This window comes from Erpetoichthys calabaricus, chromosome 11 (assembly GCF_900747795.2).
Source record: "Erpetoichthys calabaricus chromosome 11, fErpCal1.3, whole genome shotgun sequence".
Taxonomy (NCBI): domain Eukaryota; kingdom Metazoa; phylum Chordata; class Cladistia; order Polypteriformes; family Polypteridae; genus Erpetoichthys; species Erpetoichthys calabaricus.
In genome coordinates this window covers 71,143,498-71,164,056 of record NC_041404.2, presented here as the reverse complement: position 1 = coordinate 71,164,056, position 20,559 = coordinate 71,143,498, and the positions used below count along the sequence as shown (strand labels likewise).

Sequence of the window (20,559 nt, the reverse complement as noted above, 5' to 3'; positions counted from 1 at the left end):
TGTGAAATGGACTTCCAGATCCACTGTATTTGCTCAGTTAGGGTCTTTCAATTGCCTATATATTGTAAAAGGAAGTATGTTGGCAGTAGAAATGGCAGTGTGTTTCATGTCCGATATGGGAGGCCCCATCCAAGACAAACGTGTGTAGTATATTCCCAGGACATGAGAACATTATGATAAATGATTGCCTGGGGACATGATTTAATATAAACATAGTCCTAGATAATAGCTGGCAGCATCTATTTTATACTGTATTGAGACTCCTATTGGGTTGCCTGGGAGTTGTAGTTCAAAACGGCAGCTTTGTCAGAAGAGTAAGCTGGAGCCACTCATTGGAGCTCTAGTGAGACTTCCTCCATAATTTAATAGCGTTTAGGCTGGCATGTACATTCTCAACTGTTAAATGAATGTGACACTGGGAGTATACCCTTCTCAGTCTTTAAAAGGAACTCCCAAATCATGCCTGGGGGAGTTATTACAGAGTGATGACAAGGACTCACCTGGCAAGGAGAATGTGGAGCTCAGAATAAAAGGGTGGAGAAAGGGGTAGAAAGTAGTAAAGAGCTTCATAATGAGTTTTGTTTAACATGAACAGTGACCTAGTCACCCCACTGGGGTTACTGTTGTTCAGGAAGCACCAGAGATGGAGGAGGAGGTTAGGAGCACACGCTGATACAGCGCATTGCCGCACCCACTACATGACAAACCAACTCAGGATCCCAGATGAGGACCCGAGTGCAGCCATGCAACCTGTGACACCTCAGCATCACACTAGTTCAGATGGAATGGAACCAGTGTGAGGTTTTTTATGGTGGCTGGAGGACGCACCAGAGAGGCAAAATATTTATTTTATCATGTTTACTGGTGATATTGTTTGTTATACAGTGCCATTAGTGTTTGTTTTCAGAATACATATGCCTTTTTTTACACTTTCTAGGCTTCCCTGGTTTTATTCTGGGTTTAGAGTTGACTTAACAGCACCCCCACATGGCCACAATACAGTTTCTCAGAACCCCATATATTGTAAAAGTACTGCTGCATGCCATTATCTGATCATTTTGCAAACCTACCAGCATAACACCAACTTTCACTTTTTTATCCAAACAAATTACAAGAAAATCACTCTGCCAACTTCTAGCCAAGTATAGGACTGAATCTGTAAATAAATTGTGAAATTGTTGTGAATTAATGTGTAATACAATCCACAAATGGGCATAGCTAACTCCTACTTTAGCAAACATGTAATCACCATAAACTTACTGTATGAGAATTAACTGTCTTACTCTTTTCATTTCATTCTCAAAGAGATTTAATACCATTCAGGAAATGAAGAGCTGGAGCCTAGCCTGGTAACACTAGATGCAAGGCAGGAAACAAAGCAAGACAAAGCACCAGGGCACTGCAGGGCCTGCTTATGCCCAATTCAGAATTTCCAATTAATCTGAACTAATATGAGAAAAAATATGGGGCATTCACATAGACACAAGAACAACATGAAATTAAAATCTACGATACTAGATCTGTACTTGCCTACTATATCATCCAATTTTATTACTGCTATTGTTATTTAGCTCCTGATGACTATCTCTGTATTCTTCTGCTTGTTGTCATTATGCCTGAAGAGGAGGCACCGAATATTATTCTGCTTCTCCTGAGATTAACTTCTTTTTTTAAGCAATATATTTCTAGTTTACCTGTCTTTCTTTTTCATTATTTTATTCATTATCTATACCAACTTTCTCTGATACTTATGTAATTGTATACACAATCTAGTATCAGGTTGTCTTCTGTAATATTTCTTCCTTAACCAATAAAAGGTGCTATATTAAAAATAAGTAATATTTAACGGAATTTTATGTTAAACATAGCTTACAGTATGGGTGCCTAGTCACAAATTATTTCATTTTTCATTATCACCAGTGATGTACTGTAAATATTGTATGCATGTCATTATTATAGCCAGTGTGATGGAATATCCTATTTCAAGGGCCTATCTCCATTTTTTTCATTCTGTTCTACTATACAAAATAATTTAAGAGCCTCAGTTCCTCTATATAAGTGCCAGAAATACAAGAATAAATGGGATATATGAGCCATGTACAGCAATAGGACTCTAGGGGTGTTCTCTACAGTGCAGTTTTTAAACACTATGTCCCCGTGGGGCATTTTTGAATTTTTTTTAATGTATTCAATCACCTCTCAGCATGCACAACTGATAATTTAATGCAGCATTACAAGGATAAATATTATTCGCATTAACTAAAAATGTATCAAGAAGAAAAGTAAAAGTTAATTGATTGTGACATGGGGGGAATAAAAGTTTACCACTGTGGCTGGTTATCATTCAAGTAATTTTTCCTTTTACCACAGCTTCTTATATTATGTAATTAGAAAGAAGTACCTCAAGGAAGATGTGCTATACCTGTAATGAAATCAAAATGAAGGTAATCACTAGCTGGGAAGTTGGACTGATAAATCTGGGAGGTGTGACCGATTTCTTTCCTTGTTCAAAAATACGGTAAATGCGATTGGTCTTTGTGAGCAATGCTGCATAGCTGATACACATTCCCAGCCCAAGAAATAGCCTTCGGAAAGCACACACCACAGCCCCGGGCTCCGCTATCATGAGGAAAGTCATAACATAGATGAGGAATATCCCAGTAAGTAGCACGTAGCTCAGCTCTCGGCCAGATGCCCGCACTATTGGTGTGTCATTGAAGCGAATGAAGGTTACAACAACAGATGTAGTTGCTAGGATGCCCAGTAGAGCCAAGAACATTGGTAGCATTGCCCATGGAGAATGCCATTCAAGTTTTATAATGGGAGTTGGCCGGCAAGCAGTGCGATTCACAGTGGGCCTCATATCAAAAGGACACATTTCACAAGAGAATTCATCAGACTGGTATTGGTAGCCATCACATAGTTCACAGTGCCAGCAGCAAGGAACACCTTTCACCATCTTCTTTCTTTCGCCAGGGTTGCAGGGAAAACTACATACAGAGTCTGGGATTGCTTGTTCTCCCCCAGACCACAGCATCTCCTCTACCTATGTAAAAGAAACAAGAGAAGCACATCATTAGCAACTTTAGGCATCAGCTTTCAACTCAAAATGATTCTCTTTGCTCAGAGAAAGCCTGGCTAGCTTTTGCTCAACAATGACTGTGGTGAAATCTCTCTTCTACTTTATTTATTAACTTTTGCCTTTAAAATACTTCATCATGTTTTGGTAAGTCAATAAATCTAATGGCAGCTTTGTTTTTACTAAAGTTTCCATTTCCAACTTTAGCAATTGCAATCCAGTCATCTAAGAATCCTAGATGGCCTGCCTGAATCCCTTTCACACTAGCACCCCACCCACATTTTTAAACTATAATTTCTAAAAGTTTTATTTATGATGGCGCCAGAGAGTGATAACATGTTGCATGTTGGTTAGATAAGCAAAAATGAATTTCCCTGCACCCTGTACAAGAATACAACTATTAATGCTACTACTACTGCTACTACTACTACTACGCAGTGAGAGCTCTGTTGGAAGAGAGCCCAGGATCAAGTCAACCCACTTTCCTACACGATTGAGGTAGGTGACAGAATAAGTTGCACTGAAATGCAAAGCTTCTCAGAATAATGTTTAGCATACTGTACAACAAAACAACAGAAGTAAAGTAACTCCAGTCATAGGTCACAGAAATATAACAAATGAATATTTAATGTTAAGGAAAAAACTAGCTTATGCACAAGGTAGATAGATACTTTATTAATCACCAAGGGAAAATTCACAATAACCAATAATAATAATAATAATAATAAGGTAGTAATAACCAACTGAAGAAAATGTCAGGGGAAGCAAAATGCTAAATATAAATTTATAGCTATCAACCCAATATAACACAACACTCTAAATTACACTTAATCCATTTCAGGTTTGTTGGGAGAAACAGTCGTTTCAAATGGCACTGGTTACAAGACAAGAAACTACGCTTGACAGGGTGGTAGTCTAATACAGTACCCACTTACATGCACACATATTGCCAAAAGTATTAGGATGCCTGCCTTTACACACACACGAACTTTAATGACATCCCATTCTTAAAACATAGACTTTAATATGGAGTTGGCAATCCCTTTGCAGCTATAACAGCTTCAACTCTCCTGGGAAGGCTTTCCATAAGGTTCAGGATTGTGTTTATGGGAATTTTTGACCATTCTTCTAGGATAGCATTTGTGAAGTCAGGCACTGATGTTGGACAAGAAGGCCTGGCTCACAGTTTCCGGTCTAATTCATACCAAAGGTGTTCTGTCGGGTTGAGGTCAGGGCTCTGTGCAGGCCAGTCAAGTTCCTCCATACCAAACTTGCTCATCCATTTCTTTATAGACCTTGCTTTGTGGACTGGTGTGCAGTCATGTTGGAACAGGAAGGGGCCATCCCCTGAAGCATTAAGAGTTCATTTCACTGGAACTAAGGAGCCAAGCCCAACCCCTGAAAAACAACTTCACACCATAATCCTCCCTCCACCAAACTTTACACTTGGCACAATGCAGTCAGGCAAGTACCGTTCTCCTGGTAACTGCCAAACCCAGACTCGTCCATTGGATTGCCAGACAAAGAAGCATGATTCGGCTCTCCAGAGGACATGTCTCCACTGGTGTGCATTACACTACTGCTCCCAACGCTTTGCATTGCACTTGGTGATGTAAGACTTGGATGCAGATGCTCGGCCATGGAAACCCATTCTATGAAGCTCTCTACACACTGTTCTTGAACTAATCTGGAGGCCACATGAAGTTTGGAGGTCTGTAGCTATTGACTCTGCAGAAAGTTGGCAATTTGTGCACATTGTGCGCCTCACCATGCGCTGTCCTGGCTCTGTGATTTTACGTGGCCCACCACTTCATTTCCAATTGCTTCCACTTTGTTATAATACCACTAACAGTTGACCATGGAATATTTAATAGCAAGGAAATTTCACAAATGGACTTATTGCACAGGTGGCATCCTATCATGGTACCACACTAGAATTCACTGAGCTCCTAAGAGCGACCCATTCTTTCACAAATGTTTGTAAAAGAAGTCTGCATGCCCAGGTGCTTGATTTTATACACCCACCTGTGGCCATGGAAGTGATTGGAACATCTGAATTCAATGATTTGGAAGGGTGTCCTAATTCTTTTGTCAATATAGTGATACATACTCTCTCACACTGTGCCAATTTTATTAGCTGCCATAACCAGCATATCTTTTGGATCTGGAAGGAAAACTGGAGGAGGAAAACACATGCAGATATAGGACAAATGTGAAAACTTTAAATGGACAATAACTAGGCAAGGGATTTGAATCCAGGACAGTAGATCCACAAGACAGTACCACTATTTAATGTTTCTCCATGCCTGATTATCAAAATCTTAAGTAGTGAATGAATTACTTTTCAATATAAAACAAACATTCTAATGTTTGAGGTGAACTGTACAAGATATTTTTACTTACATTCAGCCTGAGTTGGTTGGTCCACTGACCAATGACTTTGTACCCAGAGATACTAGTATTAGACATCTGATACTGGAAAATGTCATAACGTCCAGGGGCATCTCCATTTTCATTAAACATGACAGCTGTGCCAGCACTGCCTGCATGGATGGCAAAATGTATTTGATCAGAAAAGTGAAAAGAACAGCATTTTGTGATTTCTTCTGTTAATGGGATGGGAGAAGTCCTTTCTTCTTACAACAACAGAGCAACTTCACTGGGGAATAACTATTAAATTATTAAATTATTAAGACTATTAAATGAGCACTAAATAGCTCATAATATCAATTCAGTTTAAAGGATAACACATCAGTCACACAGTGGACACAGCGCAGAAGGGACATTAATAATACGATGCGCATGGCTAGATAAGTACTCAGACAAAGCATGATATCTAGTCTGATGCCGAGTAATGAAGAAGAAAAAGCACGCTGACAGGTGAAACATTTGTAGTTTGATAGGCTGCTGCTCCATGAATGACTACATGGATTTGTATAAAAGAAGACAGCTGGTGTAAATGCTCCACTGAAAGTGCAGTTAAGCCTTTTGCTTGCTTTGACAGATAGCACATGAACTCACACTGAGTTAAGTGGTTTGGAAAATGAATGGATTAATAAAGGATATTTATTAACTTTATTTTGCTTCCTTTAAATCAAGTATTGGTTGAATTGCACATTAAGTATTAGACAACACAATTTATTTAATTTCGGTTTGGCCCTTTATACTGTATGTTAAAAATACTCAGAAGAAAGAATACAAAGAAAGAAAGACTATGTATTATTCTCCTTCATTTGTTCTAAAGTATTTGTAGGTTATTCCTAAAAATAAGAATTATTAAAACATTTTGAACTTTACGATAGCAGTAACATTTTTTATTTTAGCAATTATTCTGTTAGTTTAGAATAATATACATCTAAAAAGAGTAAATAAAACACGCTTTGTACAGTAAACTAAACATAACTTTTGGATTTTACGAACAGTTTAACCAGAATAATATATTCAGTCATCCTTTTACTTAATACCATATACATTGTCACTGGAAGTAAAACAATGGGTGCTTTTATTTTTGAATGTTATGTGTTTACCTTGCTTATACCCCACATTCCCTACAGTAGTTATTGGTTAAATGTGTTATACAGTATGTATTATGTTTAGTTTCTGTCAAAGGCATTGGATTGTGTTTATTGCTCATTTTGTGTACTACAAATACAAAAAATATTTTCTTCAAAGAACAAAACACAAATGGTAAAACATTTCAGCCAAAGGTACTAATGTATGATCGACACAGTAATACAACATTGTGTTTCAAAAAATCAAATCTTATTAAGCTGAACCCTCAATGGCCTTTCTCTACACAATTCAGAGAGCCAAGTGCTAAAAGACAGTTAAAACATTACAAAATATTGTGACCTGGTTGCTTATTCTGCAATTATTTTCCTTATTCTGGTGAATGGATTCTTGCCAAATTAAAAAAAATCTTGAACAGTTCCTTGCTGGGAAAGTTTAATTTTTTCCAACTTACAGTAATATATTATTTTCCCATTGAAGCACAGTAGGTGGGCGAAGATTATTCTAGTTAGAGAAAAAATGCAGTCTTTGTGTAAGCAATGTAGTGTAGGATATCACCATTGATTTTTCACTGCACATTTTTTTCTATTTTGATGTTACTCCATATAATACTGTTAGAGGGTTGGGAGCAGTTTTAGATCCAAGGCTCTTTGTGTACCACAGTTCTACTTTACGTGAAAAACAAAACAAAACTATCATTTAAACATTTCATTAATTTTTCAAAATATGATTAGTTTTAATCTAATATAAAAATCTCCAATCTGTTTAATTTAGACATTTATCACAGAAATATCATATGTAATGGCAAACCACCTCTGGATAGGGCATTGATTCATCACAGAGGGCACAATCTGACATATGTAGGGTCATTTGTAAATCATCATTTACACAACATGCACATTTTAAAATGTGAGAGAAAAACTAAGGAAACCTGGAAAAAGCCAAAGCAGACACTGAGAAAGTGTGCACACTGACAATGTTGAATATGTTGGATCCAAAAGACAGAAGTGCTAACCACCAGACCTCTTTCACATCCTTGATTATTTTTATTAAGTAAGTTAACTGAAAACAAAAAGAAAATGTTAAAAAATTTTAAAAAAATGAACACCTTTGTTCAAGAAAATTATTTTTTTCACCCAAATCTGTTGTTTGGGGCTTGTTTGTTATATGAAGCTTGCAGGTATCAGGAAATCTTAATGTTTTAACATTCAATGTATGGATATTATCCATCATATTATTGTCGTGCCTTCATTGGATGGGTTTGAATAGCATGCAAAAGCTTTTCAGAATGTCCATGGCAGTGCTACTGTATGTGCTACTTTGGATGTCACTATTCTGGAACTCAGTAACAGGTAGGAAGTTGTTTGTTTCATTGATTGTTAGACATTATCACTAGCGTGCATTGTTAAGCACAGACATGCAAATCTTTTTAAATGACACATTTATGACAGAGAATAGGTCTTAAGTACATGTGAATTTTTCACTAAATTTTAGCAGAGAAGTAATACAGGGAGTTTATGACACAGATTGAATAACAATAAATAAAATTATCTGTTTTATAATTAGGCTTCTATCAATTAAATAATAGTGATATTCTTCAGAACTTAAAATGATTCCATTTGGAAAATGTTCTGATTGGCAAAATGAATAATAAAAAGAATGAATAACCTGAAATTTGTTACTTATTGGGCATCTTTACAATCATTGTTTGATTTTAGTTAAGCATGCATGAGGTGATTTACAAAAACAAATTATTATTATTTAAAGATAGCAAACAAGTAAGAACTTACAAAAAAAATCACATTTACAAGTTCATTAATTAGAATGCCACAAAAGAAAATTTACACTCTGTTGAATCAATGTGCATGGTTAAACTTTTCTGGAAATGAAACAGAAAATAAGTGCTTAAGAAACCAGCTGTTGCAAAAAACATCTTCTGTACACACTTTGAGGTGAATAATGTATGCACAATAAAAAACTGAGATGACCAGAAAAAAAAGTCAAAGAGGGAAGGCAGAATTAGAGTTAAAAGGACAGGCAAATATCAGTTTCAAAAAAGAGAAACTAACATATACCAAATTGTAGATTAAAAAGGCATAAAGTCTAAAACTAACAAAGAAATTTCCTAACCAAAACAAGTTCTTTGAACTAAGCTTGCAAAGGTTTTTAATTATGTAAAAGCTTTAATGCTCTCTACAGTGCACCACCAACCTATATACTGTAGATGGAACCTGATTACATAATATATCATGTGACCTTCATGTCATGTGACAGAAAACATGCATTGCAACCATACAGAACATGGCCATAAATAGCGAGCATTCATAAAACAAAGCACAAAATGGCATCACTATAATTATGGTTCAAATTCATAACAATGACAATAATTTGTTTATTTTGACAAACTCTTATGTGTATTTTAATTTTTTGCAGCTGTTCATCGGTCTTTAAAAATAACCATTGTATCATTCTGGGAAGTTTGGAAGCCAAGGAACACAATGGTTACATACATTTTATTTTTTAGACAAGTGTTTACTAAAGTTAAAATGATTCTTTTTGAATATTATTATTATTAGTAATTATTATATTTATATATTATTATTATATAAATTATTTGTATTATTCTTTTTGATATGTTTTGTTACAGCCAGGGTTTGTTCCCTGGCTTATGTTTGTTTGTTTTTTTTTGTGCATTATTTATTTAAATGAAATTATAATTTTCCATTTTTTCATTGTTATTATGGATTGTTAATATTGTTTTATTTACTATTTATTATGTATGTATTGTACTATGTTCTCTTGTCTTCCTTGTGTTTTGTGGGTAGAACCACAAGAGGCAGAATCACCCAGATGTCACTGAAGGACTGCCCTCAGCCTTTAGCTTTGGATGCTGAGAGCAGATCCTTCAGTGGGTGTTCAGTGTGGAGGGGTGGAATGGGATTGGTGGGAAGAGGCAGCACTGAGCTGTGACTAGAGTGGAGATGTAAGGAAGTGACAAGTATGAAGGAAATAGCAGGAAATGGCTTTGGGTAAAAGGAGGAATTTGAAGGAAAGAGAATGGCAGACTGTTGGGAACAAGAAAAATGAGATAAGAATATAAGAGTGTAATCATGCTTCATCTAGTGATGAGGATGGTGTACAGAACTTAACCAAAGAAGAAAGGAGAGTTTAAGGTATTGCTAAATATTTAACCTGGTCCAGTCTCTGATATTAATCTGATTAAATTAATGAAAGATTTAAAAAAAAGCATTAGGAGATACTAAGGGAGCGAGAGGTTTAAGAGATGGGTCACTGTTAGTGTTTTGTAAAGACATTAATCAGTGTGAAAAAGTTGCTGGATTAAAAGAAATAGGAGGCAGGAAAGTTAAACACAATTTAGAGGAAAAGTACTGGAAGCTGTACGATTAAAAGGTTTTCGTGATGGAGTTAAAACTGATAGTTTGTAAATGATGATAAAATTTGATGGGAAAGATATGCCGGATAGAGTTAATTTAAATTACATGAGCTATACGTTCTGAGTATATGTAACACCTCCTTTGAGGTGTTTTAAGTGTCCGGAGTTTGGGCATATAGCAGTGATTTGTAAAGGTAAAAAAGATGATGTATGTGTGGTGGAGAACATGAATATGGAAAATGTGGTGAAGGAGTAGGGCCAAAAGTTATTAATCATGGAGGAGAACATACTTATGCAGGATATCCTGTACATAAAAGAGGAATAGAAGTGCAGCAGGTAAGAGTCGGAAATTTAGTGCTTCAGTGGAGTTGTAGTAGCACAGATAATAATGGGGCAGTGATAGAAAAAGTCCTGAAAGAAAAATGTTATGTGTGTTTTACTAATGGTAGAGGAACATGACTGAATCTATATACAGTTAGGTCCATAAATATTTGGACAGAGACAACTTTTTTCTAATTTTGGTTCTGTACATTACCACAATGAATTTTAAATGAAACAACTCAAATGCAGTTGAAGTGCAGACTTTCAGCTTTAATTCAGTGGGGTGAACAAAACGATTGCATAAAAATGTGAGGCAACTAAAGCATTTTTTTAACACAATCCCTTCATTTCAGGGGCTCAAAGTAATTGGACAATTGACTCAAAGGTTACTTCATGGGCAGGTGTGGGCATGTCCGTCATTATGTCATTATCAATTAAGCAGATAAAAGGCCTGGAGTTGATTTGAGGTGTGGTGCTTGCATGTGGAAGATTTTGCTGTGAACAGACAACATGCGGTCAAAGGAGCTCTCCATGCAGGTGAAAGAAGCCATCTTTAAGCTGCGAAAACAGAAAAAACCCATCCGAGAAATTGCTACAGTATTACGAGTGGCAAAATCTACAGTTTGGTACATCCTGAGAAAGAAAGCAAGCACTGGTGAACTCTGCAACGCAAAAAGACCTGGAGGTCCATGGAAGACAACAGTAGTGGATGATCGCAGAATCATTTCCATGGTGAAGAGAAACCCCTTCACAACGTCCAACCAAGTGAACAACATTCTCTAGGGGGTAGGTGAATTGATATTCAAGTCTACCATAAAGTGAAGACTGCATGAAAGTAAATACAGAGGGTGCACTGCAAAGTGTAAGCCACTCATAAGCCTTAAGAATAGAAAGGCTAGATTGGCCTTTGCTAAAGAACATTTAAAAAAGCCAGCACAGTTCTGGAAAAACATTCTTTGGACAGATGAAACCAAGATTAACCTCTACCAGAATGATGGCAAGAAAAAAGTATGGAGAAGGTGTGGAACAGCTCATTATCCAAAGCAATCCACATCATCTGTAAAACACGGTGGAGGCAGTGTGATGGCTTGGGCGTGCATGGCTGCCAGTGGCACTGGGACACTAGTGTTTATTGATGACATGACACAGGACAGAATGAATTCTGAGGTGTTCAGAGACATACTGTCTGCTCAAATCCAGCTTAATGCAGTCAAATTGATTGGGCGGCGTTTCATGATACAGATGGACAATGACCCAAAACATACAGCCAAAGCAACCCAGGAGTTTATTAAAGCAAAGAAGTGGAAAATTCTTGAATGGCCAAGTCAGTCACCTGATCTTAACCCAATTGAGCATGCATTTCACTTGTTGAAGACTAAACTTCAGACAGAAAGGCCCACAAACAAACAGCAACTGAAAGCCGCTGCAGTAAAGGCCTGGCAGAGCATTAAAAAGGAGGAAACCCAGCATCTGGTGATGTCCATGAGCTCAAGACTTCAGGCTGTCATTGCCAGCAAAGGGTTTTCAACCAAGTATTAGAAATGAACATTTTATTTCTAGTTATTTAATTTGTCCAATTACTTTTGAGCCCCTGAAATGAAGGGATTGTGTTTAAAAATGCTTTAGTTGCCTCACAATTTTATGCAATTGTTTTGTTCACCCCACTGAATTAAAGCTGAAAGTCTGCACTTCAACTGCATCTGAGTTGTTTCATTTAAAATTCATTGTGGTAATGTACAGAACCAAAAATAGTACTGTTTCAGCTATAGACCTTACTCTGGTGTCAGGAGATCTAGCGAGAACATGTGAATGGGAAGTGGATGATAGCATCACAATTGGGAATGATCATTTCCCTATTACATGTAAAGTGGGTATAGACGTGCAACAAATGAAAAATGATCATGTTTCAAGATGGAATTTTAAAAAGGCAAAATGGGAGTTATATAAAGGTTTATGTAATAGATTCACAGATTAGTTGGACATAGAGGATACTGAGTTAAGTTATGATGTTGTACGTGATGCAATTAAATCAGTAGCCAAAGAAGTAATTCTCAGATCAAAAGCAGGAGGAAAATAGACCCTTGGTGGACTGATGAGTGTAAAAAGGTAGGTAAAGAGAGATATAAGGTATATAAGGAAAATAAGGCAATGCCATTTCTGCTCTGTCTTTATATTATATAAAAGAACAGAAGCAGTTGTTAGAAGAGAAGTGAGACGAGCTATAAAGAATATACTGGATAACATACTGTGATAATATTGGGGAAGAGATTCAGGTTGAAGAAATATGGAGCATGACACAGAAGATGGGAGGAATTAGCAAAACTAATTCACTACTGGTTGTGGTTGGGGGAGCATATGTAGCAGTAACTGACACTGAAAAAGCAGAATTATTAGCAAAAAACTTGTTAAGATACACATTGCAGTTAAGAACAAATGTTTTGCAAAAAAGTGTTTTAGTACGCAATCCACAGGATGATGAGAAAAAAGTATTGTCTAGCTCTAGTCTGGATGCTGAATTTACATTGCTAGAGCTTAAATCAGCAATAAGAGTGCAAGACAGTCATCGCCTGGGGAGAACGACATATGTTCCAAAATGTTTTCTCATTTATCAGAATCTAATCTGTTAATTTTGGAATTAATTAATAGAATATGGGCAGAAGAAGAACACTCCTCATGGAAGGTAGCAGTTGTTGTTCCTATATTAAAACATAATAAGAATCAGTTGTGGCAGGCGGCCGGGTCCCATGCCCGGCTGGGACGCCCCTTCTACATATGTTCCGGGGGAGCAACCATGGGCATCTCAGTACCTCCCCCAGGACGCTTGGTGGCAGCCTCCCTGGCTGACGATGGTGCCTCAGTTTCCTGCAGGGCTCCATGGGAGATGGAGTTCTCCACAGTCCTGTTGGGATCTGGGGTGGCCGCCAGGGGGTGCTGCATGGGTCCCTGAGCCAGCCTGGACGACTACCGCCCGGAAGTGCAATCAGAAACAGGTGATCAAGCACCTGCAGCACTTCCGGATGGGCTATAAAAAGGGCCAGCAACCACCACTCAGGAGCCAGAATCGGGAGGAAGAGGATGAGGTTACTAGGGAGGAGTGGTGGTTCAAGAAGGGAGTGTTGTTTGTGATTGAAGTGCTTTTGGGACTGTGTTGTGCTTGTGGGGTTCATGGGGAAGACGTGCCCCACAGGTGAAGAAAATAAAAGTGCTTTGTGTTTTTACACGTGCCTCTGTCTGAGTCTGTGCCGGGTCGGGCGCTATACAGCGTCTATTCTCACACAGTCAAATCCATCCAGTTACAGACCCATCTTACTGAAATATCATGTATGAAAGATAATGGAATGGATGATAATTGCAAGATTAATTTATTTACTGGAAAGTCCTGGAAAAATAGTTGTACATCAAGCTGGGTTTATAAAAGGGAGAATGACAATGGACTCAGTATTGAGTCTGGAATCAGATATTCATAAAGCTCAAGTTAATAGTTTCTGATAGAATTTTTCTTTGATACAGAGAAAGCTTATGATATGTTATGGACAAAAGCATTTGTGGCAGACGGCTGGGGGTGGCACCCAGCCGGGACGCCCAGGAAGACAGTAGGAGGGCTCATGCCTCCTCCAGACCACGAGAGGGCGACCGCCCTGGTTCCTTGAGGGGCCATGGGTGCAGGGCTTGGAAGCCCAACCCTGTAGGGGCCCGTGGTCTCCGCCAGGGGGCGCCCCTATGCCTGAAGGACCCGGAACCCCAACACTTCCGCCACACCAGGAAGTGCTGGGGGGAAGAAGATTGGGAGCACCCGGAGGGCTTCCGGGAATACAGCTGGCACTTCCGCCACACAGGGGAGTGTCTAGGGAGTGTCGGGGATCACCTGGAGCCCATCCGGGCACTTATAAAAGGGGCCGCCTCCCTGCAAAGGAGGACTGGAGTCGGGTGAGGAGTGGACAAGGTTTGTGCGCAGGAGAGTGGAGGCGGCCTGATGAGCAGGCAGAGAGACTGAGAGAGGCCTGGACTTTGGGGGAGTTTGGTGCTTGAGGCACTGGGTTGTGCACTTTATTGGACTGTGTTTATGCACAATAAACGTGTGGTGGACTTAAACATGGTGTCCGTCTGTCTGTGTCCGGGCTACTTATCGCACATTATTGATCTAACTTGAAAAGATGGGAATAAGTGGAAGATCAGAGATTTTCTAGAGGAAAGGAAGATAAAGGTCAGGGTGGGATTATCATTTTCGAAAGAACATGATATAGAGAATGGGACTCTGCAAGGGAGTGCATGTAGTCCTGTCTTGTTTAATAGCATAATTAATGATGTATTTGATAGTATTACTTCAGATATTTCAAAATCATTATGGAACAGAGGTATGAACACAAAATATATGTAAAGAAAATGCAGGGTGCAACTCAACAAGCAGAAGAATGAGATCATCACTGGGGGTTTAAATTTTCAGTAGAAAAAAACTGAGGTAATTTGTTTTTCCAGAAGATACAATATTCCTTCAGTAGATTTGAAGCTGTATGTTCAATTAGGAATATGGATGGGCAAAAAATGAAAGTGTGAATAAAATAATAGAAAAATGTAAGAAAGCCATTAATATTCCCAGGTGTGTAGTTGGGTGTGATTGAGGTGCAAATAGGAAGTCTCAGCTGTATATTGCAACTATTAGATCTATACTTGCTTATGGATGCATTGCATATGGGTTAATATAATTTGTTACTGACCCTCACCTATTCTGTTTCTCTGCTCTGTACTCAAATGTGGCACTTGGTGCCACAGCCCACATGCCAAATTGTTTTGCCTGCCTAAGGTAAAGTCATCTCTGATGGAGGATTGCAGGAATCATCGGATAGAGGGGTCCTTTCATCAGATTGGCTGGCCAAGCGCTGTCTCAGCTGTGGAATGGCCAATAGGGGTAGCAACTTGATGGCTGAGGTCTCCAGGACTCTAAACAAATCCATCCATTATCCAACCCGCTGAATCCGAACACAGGGTCACGGGGGTCTGCTGGAGCCAATCCCAGCCAACACAGGGCACAAGGCAGGAACCAATCCCGGGCAAGGTGCCAACCCACCGCAGGACACACACAAACACTCCCACACACCAAGCACACACTAGGGCCAATTTAGAATCGCCAATCCACCTAACCTGCATGTCTTTGGACTGTGGGAGGAAACCGGAGCGCCCGGAGGAAACCCACGCAGACACGGGGAGAACATGCAAACTCCACGCAGGGAGGACCCGGGAAGCGACCCCAGGTCCCCAGGTCTCCCAACTGCGAGGCAGCAGCGCTACCCACTGCGCCACCGTGCCGCCCTAAACAAATCCAAATCATATTATGTGATATCATCTACTGTTAAATTGTGCTCTGTACTTGTAATATTTTAATTTTACTATTATAATGTATTAAGGATTACTTGTGTTTTGTTCTGTTGTATTGTATTTACCCCCTTCTTTTTGACACCCACTGCACGCCCAATCTACCTGGTCTCTCTTTGAACAGCCTTTCCCAAGGTTTCTTTCATTTTTTCCCTACTAGGGATTTTTTTGGGAGTTTTTCCTTGTCTTATTAGAGAGTCAAGGCTGAGGGGCTATCAAAAGGCAGGGCCTGTTAGAGCTCATTGTGACACTTCTTGTGTGATTTTGGGCTATACAAAAATAAATTGTATTGTATTGTATTGTATATGGGTCAGCATCACAAGCAGTATCAAAACCCTTTGATAAAATACAAGCCCAGGCTCTTAGAATATGCAGTGGTGCTATGAAATCCTCACCAATATCAGCAATATTAATAGACATTGAATAGATACCTTTGTATTTACACAGAATGCAACTGGTACTGGTCTACTGGACTAATGTGAGGGGAAACAATAGCAGACATTTAGCAATACTAGAAAACTGTTGGGAACACCATAGTAATACTACAGTTAGTTTTGGATGGTTGGGAAATGAATGGGCAAACAAATCTTGGGGTAATATGAGCTTGGTCCAAGTGCACCTATTTTGGCTGTTTCACTGTGGTTTTTCCCATTACTTAGGGTGGATTTGAGTGTTCGGGGCAAAATGAAAGGAAAAGCAGAATGTAATTCACTTGAGCAAATTGTTAGTCAATTTGTCAATATGTAAAAAGGTAATATTTTGGATTCTTACAAATTTAGACAGATGGTTTAAAAGATCCGATAACATTCGGAAAAGTCTTACAAATAACTTGGTTAGGATTTACTTCAAAGATGGTGGCAATACTTATTGCACTGGGTTGGATAGAAGAGGTCTACCCAGAGCATGTACTGATTTGTTCGAATTCAACATTGGCTCTATCAAGTATTAAGTTAGTAAATTCCAAATGTAGGCCAGATATATTACTAGAGATACGGCAACATTTGTCGAAACTGACGATTCTGGGTATAGCTGTAAATTTCCTATGGCTTCCAGCTTATGTAGGTATTCTGGGAAATGAGTTAGCTGATAACTTATCTAAGAAGTCACTTAGTATTAAAAGTATAAATGTAAAAGTGCCACTGCAAAAAAGGGGAAGTAAAGGCCTTAATAAAAAAAAAACACTAAGTCAATTTGGCAACAGAGCTGGGATAAAGATAAGAAAGGAGGGCATCTACATGAAATTCATAAAGTGGTAGGAAAGAGCAAAGTAGGAGGTAGATGTAGGAGGGAAGAAGTCATAATCACATCTTGGGCACACAGGGTTAAACTATTCACTGTTTAGAATAAACAAACATGACACATGGATATGCAGAGGATGTTTTTTTTCCTGAAACAGTAAAGCATATATTACTGGAGTGCACTGGAGGAGCAAAGAATGCATCTTTTTGAAAAAATGAAATCTATGGGACAGGTGGTTATTACAACAGAAAGTACTGTATATTAGGACAGCATTGGCAATTCAGTGTCTCAAAGGAATGTTAAAAATGCTTATTTGAATTTTTTTAAAATGTTGGATATTATTACTTTTTGATATTATTTGAAGGTTCCTTTTTTTAATCATTTTGAGGCCTGGACAGGCTTGAAGTCTGCCTGTGAAGTTGGCAGGTCAGGTTGCTTTTGGTGAAGTTTTTTTCTGAGAAGGCTAGGAAGGGCCTTCTCAGCCTCACACCATTTTGTCTTATGTGCTGCTTTATCACAACAGAATTAAAGGTCAGAGTAAGTTATTAGAACAATCAAGACAAGAACTGCCATTCTGCCCAACACCAGTCCATCCACATAATTCGTCTAAAATAACATCAAGTCTAGTTTTGAAAGTCCCTAAAGTTCTACTGTCTACCACACTACTTGGTAGCTTATTCCATGTGTCTATGGTTCTCTGTGTAAAGAAAAACTTCACAATGTTTTTTTGAAAATGTATCCTTCCAAAAAAAGTTTCCAACTGTTATCCCGGTGTTGCTAACAAACTCATTTTAAAATAACAATCTTGATCCACTGTAATAATTCCTTTTCTAATTTTAAACACTTCAGTCATGTCTCCTCTTAATCTTCTTTTTCTTAAAGTGTAAAGGCTCAACTCATTTAATCTTTCCTCATAATCCATCCTCTGAAGCTCTCAGATCAGCCTAGTCTTCTCTGGACTTTTTCTAGCATTGCTATGTTCTTTTTGTATACTGGAGAGTGGTGACCAAAACTGCACACAATACTCCAGACGTGGCATCACCAGTACGTTATAAAGCCCGAGCACAACCTCCTTGGACTTGTACTCCACACATCGTGCTATATAACTTAACATTCTGTTAACCTTCGTAATGGCTTCTGAGCACTGTCAGGAAGTTGATAGTTTTGAGTCAGCTGCGACTCCTAAATCCTTCTCATAAGGTGTAGTTTTGATTTTCATACCTCCCATTATGTATTCAAACCTAGCATTTTTACTTCCTACTTGTAATACTTTACATTTAACTACATTAAATTTCATTTGCCACAAATCTGTCCAAGCCTGTATGCTGTCCAAGTGCCTCTGTAATGATTCAACAGATTCCATCTTATCTGCTAATCCACCTATCTTGGTATCATCTGCAAACTTAACCAGCTTGTTACTTACTGTATATTCCTATCCAAATCATTTATATATATTAAAAACAGCAGTGGCCCTAGCACTGACTCATGTGGAGAACCACTTTTAACATCAGTCAATTCTGATAAGGTTCCATGCATCATAACCCTTTTCTTCCAGTGCCTGAACCAATTTTGCACCCATGTACAAACATCACCCTGAACTCCCACTTTTTAGTTTGATGACCAACCTCTCATGTGGCACTTTATCAAATGCTTTCTTAAAGTCAAGATAAATAATATCATATACTCCACTTTAATCATACCCCTTTGTTGCTACTTCATAGAATTCTAGCATGTTAGTAAAACCTGATCTCTCTCTTCTGAACCCATGCTGACTATTCAGAAAAAACTCCTGCTCTTGCTCTGTGTTACTCATCCTTATCCTTAATAATTCCATTAATTTTCCAGTGATACATGTTAAGCTTACTTATGGAGCATATGCAATGACTGCTCTACAATGATATAATACAACCACCTCCACTTTGCATTAGACCTTATTGTCATCTGGTAACAGATCAAGACCTATTGATGTACTGGAACACTGGATGGAGAGTGGCAATTTAGCAACTGTGATTAACCACCATCTAGTGGCTGACGTTTAAACTCCAAGTACCAAGCTTCAAGCACTCACATGACCACTGGGTACTACTTACCGTATATACTCTTGTATAAGTCGAGTCTTGAAACCCAAAAAATCGATCATAATATCAGACCCTGACATATGCCTGTTTAAAAATACAACACTTACATTTTTTTTTTGTTTACATCTTCTTGCCACCTCCAATCTCACACCAGGTTGTCAGACAAATCAAATTTTGTTGCAGCAGCGCAGTTACCAATTTCTTTCACCACTTCAGTGAATTTTAATTTAAAACTAGCTTCATATTTTCTTCTGATCGAATGCTCCATCATAGATAAAGGATGCTCTTACGATAAAGTTGTATGATGGTGTGAGATACAAAAAACACAAAACAGTGCAAACGTTGCTTTGGAATAGTTTGGGTATTACCATGTGGTCACGTAGGCACAATACATAGAAAAAAAGGCAGTGTGCTCTGTGGTTACTCTCTCAGGTGGGCGTTAGCATATCATAATCTCTTGGATCAATAGCGTGAGTTTTCCACATTCGACTTATATGACCGACATTATAAAATAATGGAAATTATATGGTAAAATCAAGCCCCGACTTATCCGCGGGAGAACTTAAACGCAAGTATATACGGTAATTTGTTTTTTCACTAGAAAGGCCTGTTAACACAAACTGTTTTTGCTGGTGTCTCAATACTATTGATAAATGCCAGTGCAGGTGACAAGTGAACCCTACACAATAAAGAAGCACAAGAGTGGTTAAAAATCAAAAAAAAAAAAAAAAAAAAACATGCAAAATAAATAAATTAGAATTGTTGCACCAAAATAGTCTATTCATTCATTATAAAATCTCTTTACTGTGGAATTCACATGTTTACCGTATAGCTCTGTAAATTTTCTTTAGAGTAGCTTGGCTTTCCTACCAAATTCTAAAGAAATGTAGATTAGATTAATTGACAAACGTGAATGAGGCTGGTATGAGTGAGTGTATGTGAGCCTGCTATTCAATGGACAGTGTTCCGTCAAGGGTTGGTTCCATCTTTTCTCTGATGCAGTTGGGATAGCATCAAGTATTCTATGGCCCCAAACAATAAAATACATACAGCTGAAATTCAGCCTCTGCCTGTATGAGATTATGTTGTACCAACAAGTTTTATCCTGCCACTAAAATCTGGCAAATGTCACAGAGGGACATAGTTTTGGATGTTGACTGTGATCCCCTGTGATATTCAGCAAGAGATAAGATAAAAGTAAGATTCCTTTATTGTCATTGCATAACACATACAATGAGATTTCAGTACACTAACTGAAAAACACTTCTGAAAATGATACTTTTAAAAACTACACATCTAAGATTTCACACATTACACAACTGTCAGCATATGCAAAAAAAAATGTTTTTTTTTTTTTAAATATTGCACAAGTTAAAAAAAAATGATGAATATGATCATTTTTTGTCTATAAGTTGTTTGACTTCAGCACAGAATTTACTGTAGTAATCGCTTGGGGGTAGAAACGGTTCATCAGTCTTGTGGTTCGCGCTCTAATGGACCTATATCTCTTCTCTGAGGGGAGAAATTCAAATAGTGTTCTGGGTGATACATTATGATGCTGGATGTCT

At 38.2% G+C, this 20,559-nt stretch overlaps 1 protein-coding gene across 1 annotated transcript in view; it reads right to left on the bottom strand.

Moving 5' to 3' along the window:
- Positions 1 to 20,559, bottom strand: part of grm6a (glutamate receptor, metabotropic 6a) — a 279,282-nt gene that overhangs the window by 78,237 nt on the left and 180,486 nt on the right. Inside the window, 2 exon segments of the mRNA XM_028813328.2 lie at positions 2,423 to 3,046; positions 5,483 to 5,622. Coding sequence (XP_028669161.1) covers positions 2,423 to 3,046; positions 5,483 to 5,622 — 764 coding nt within the window.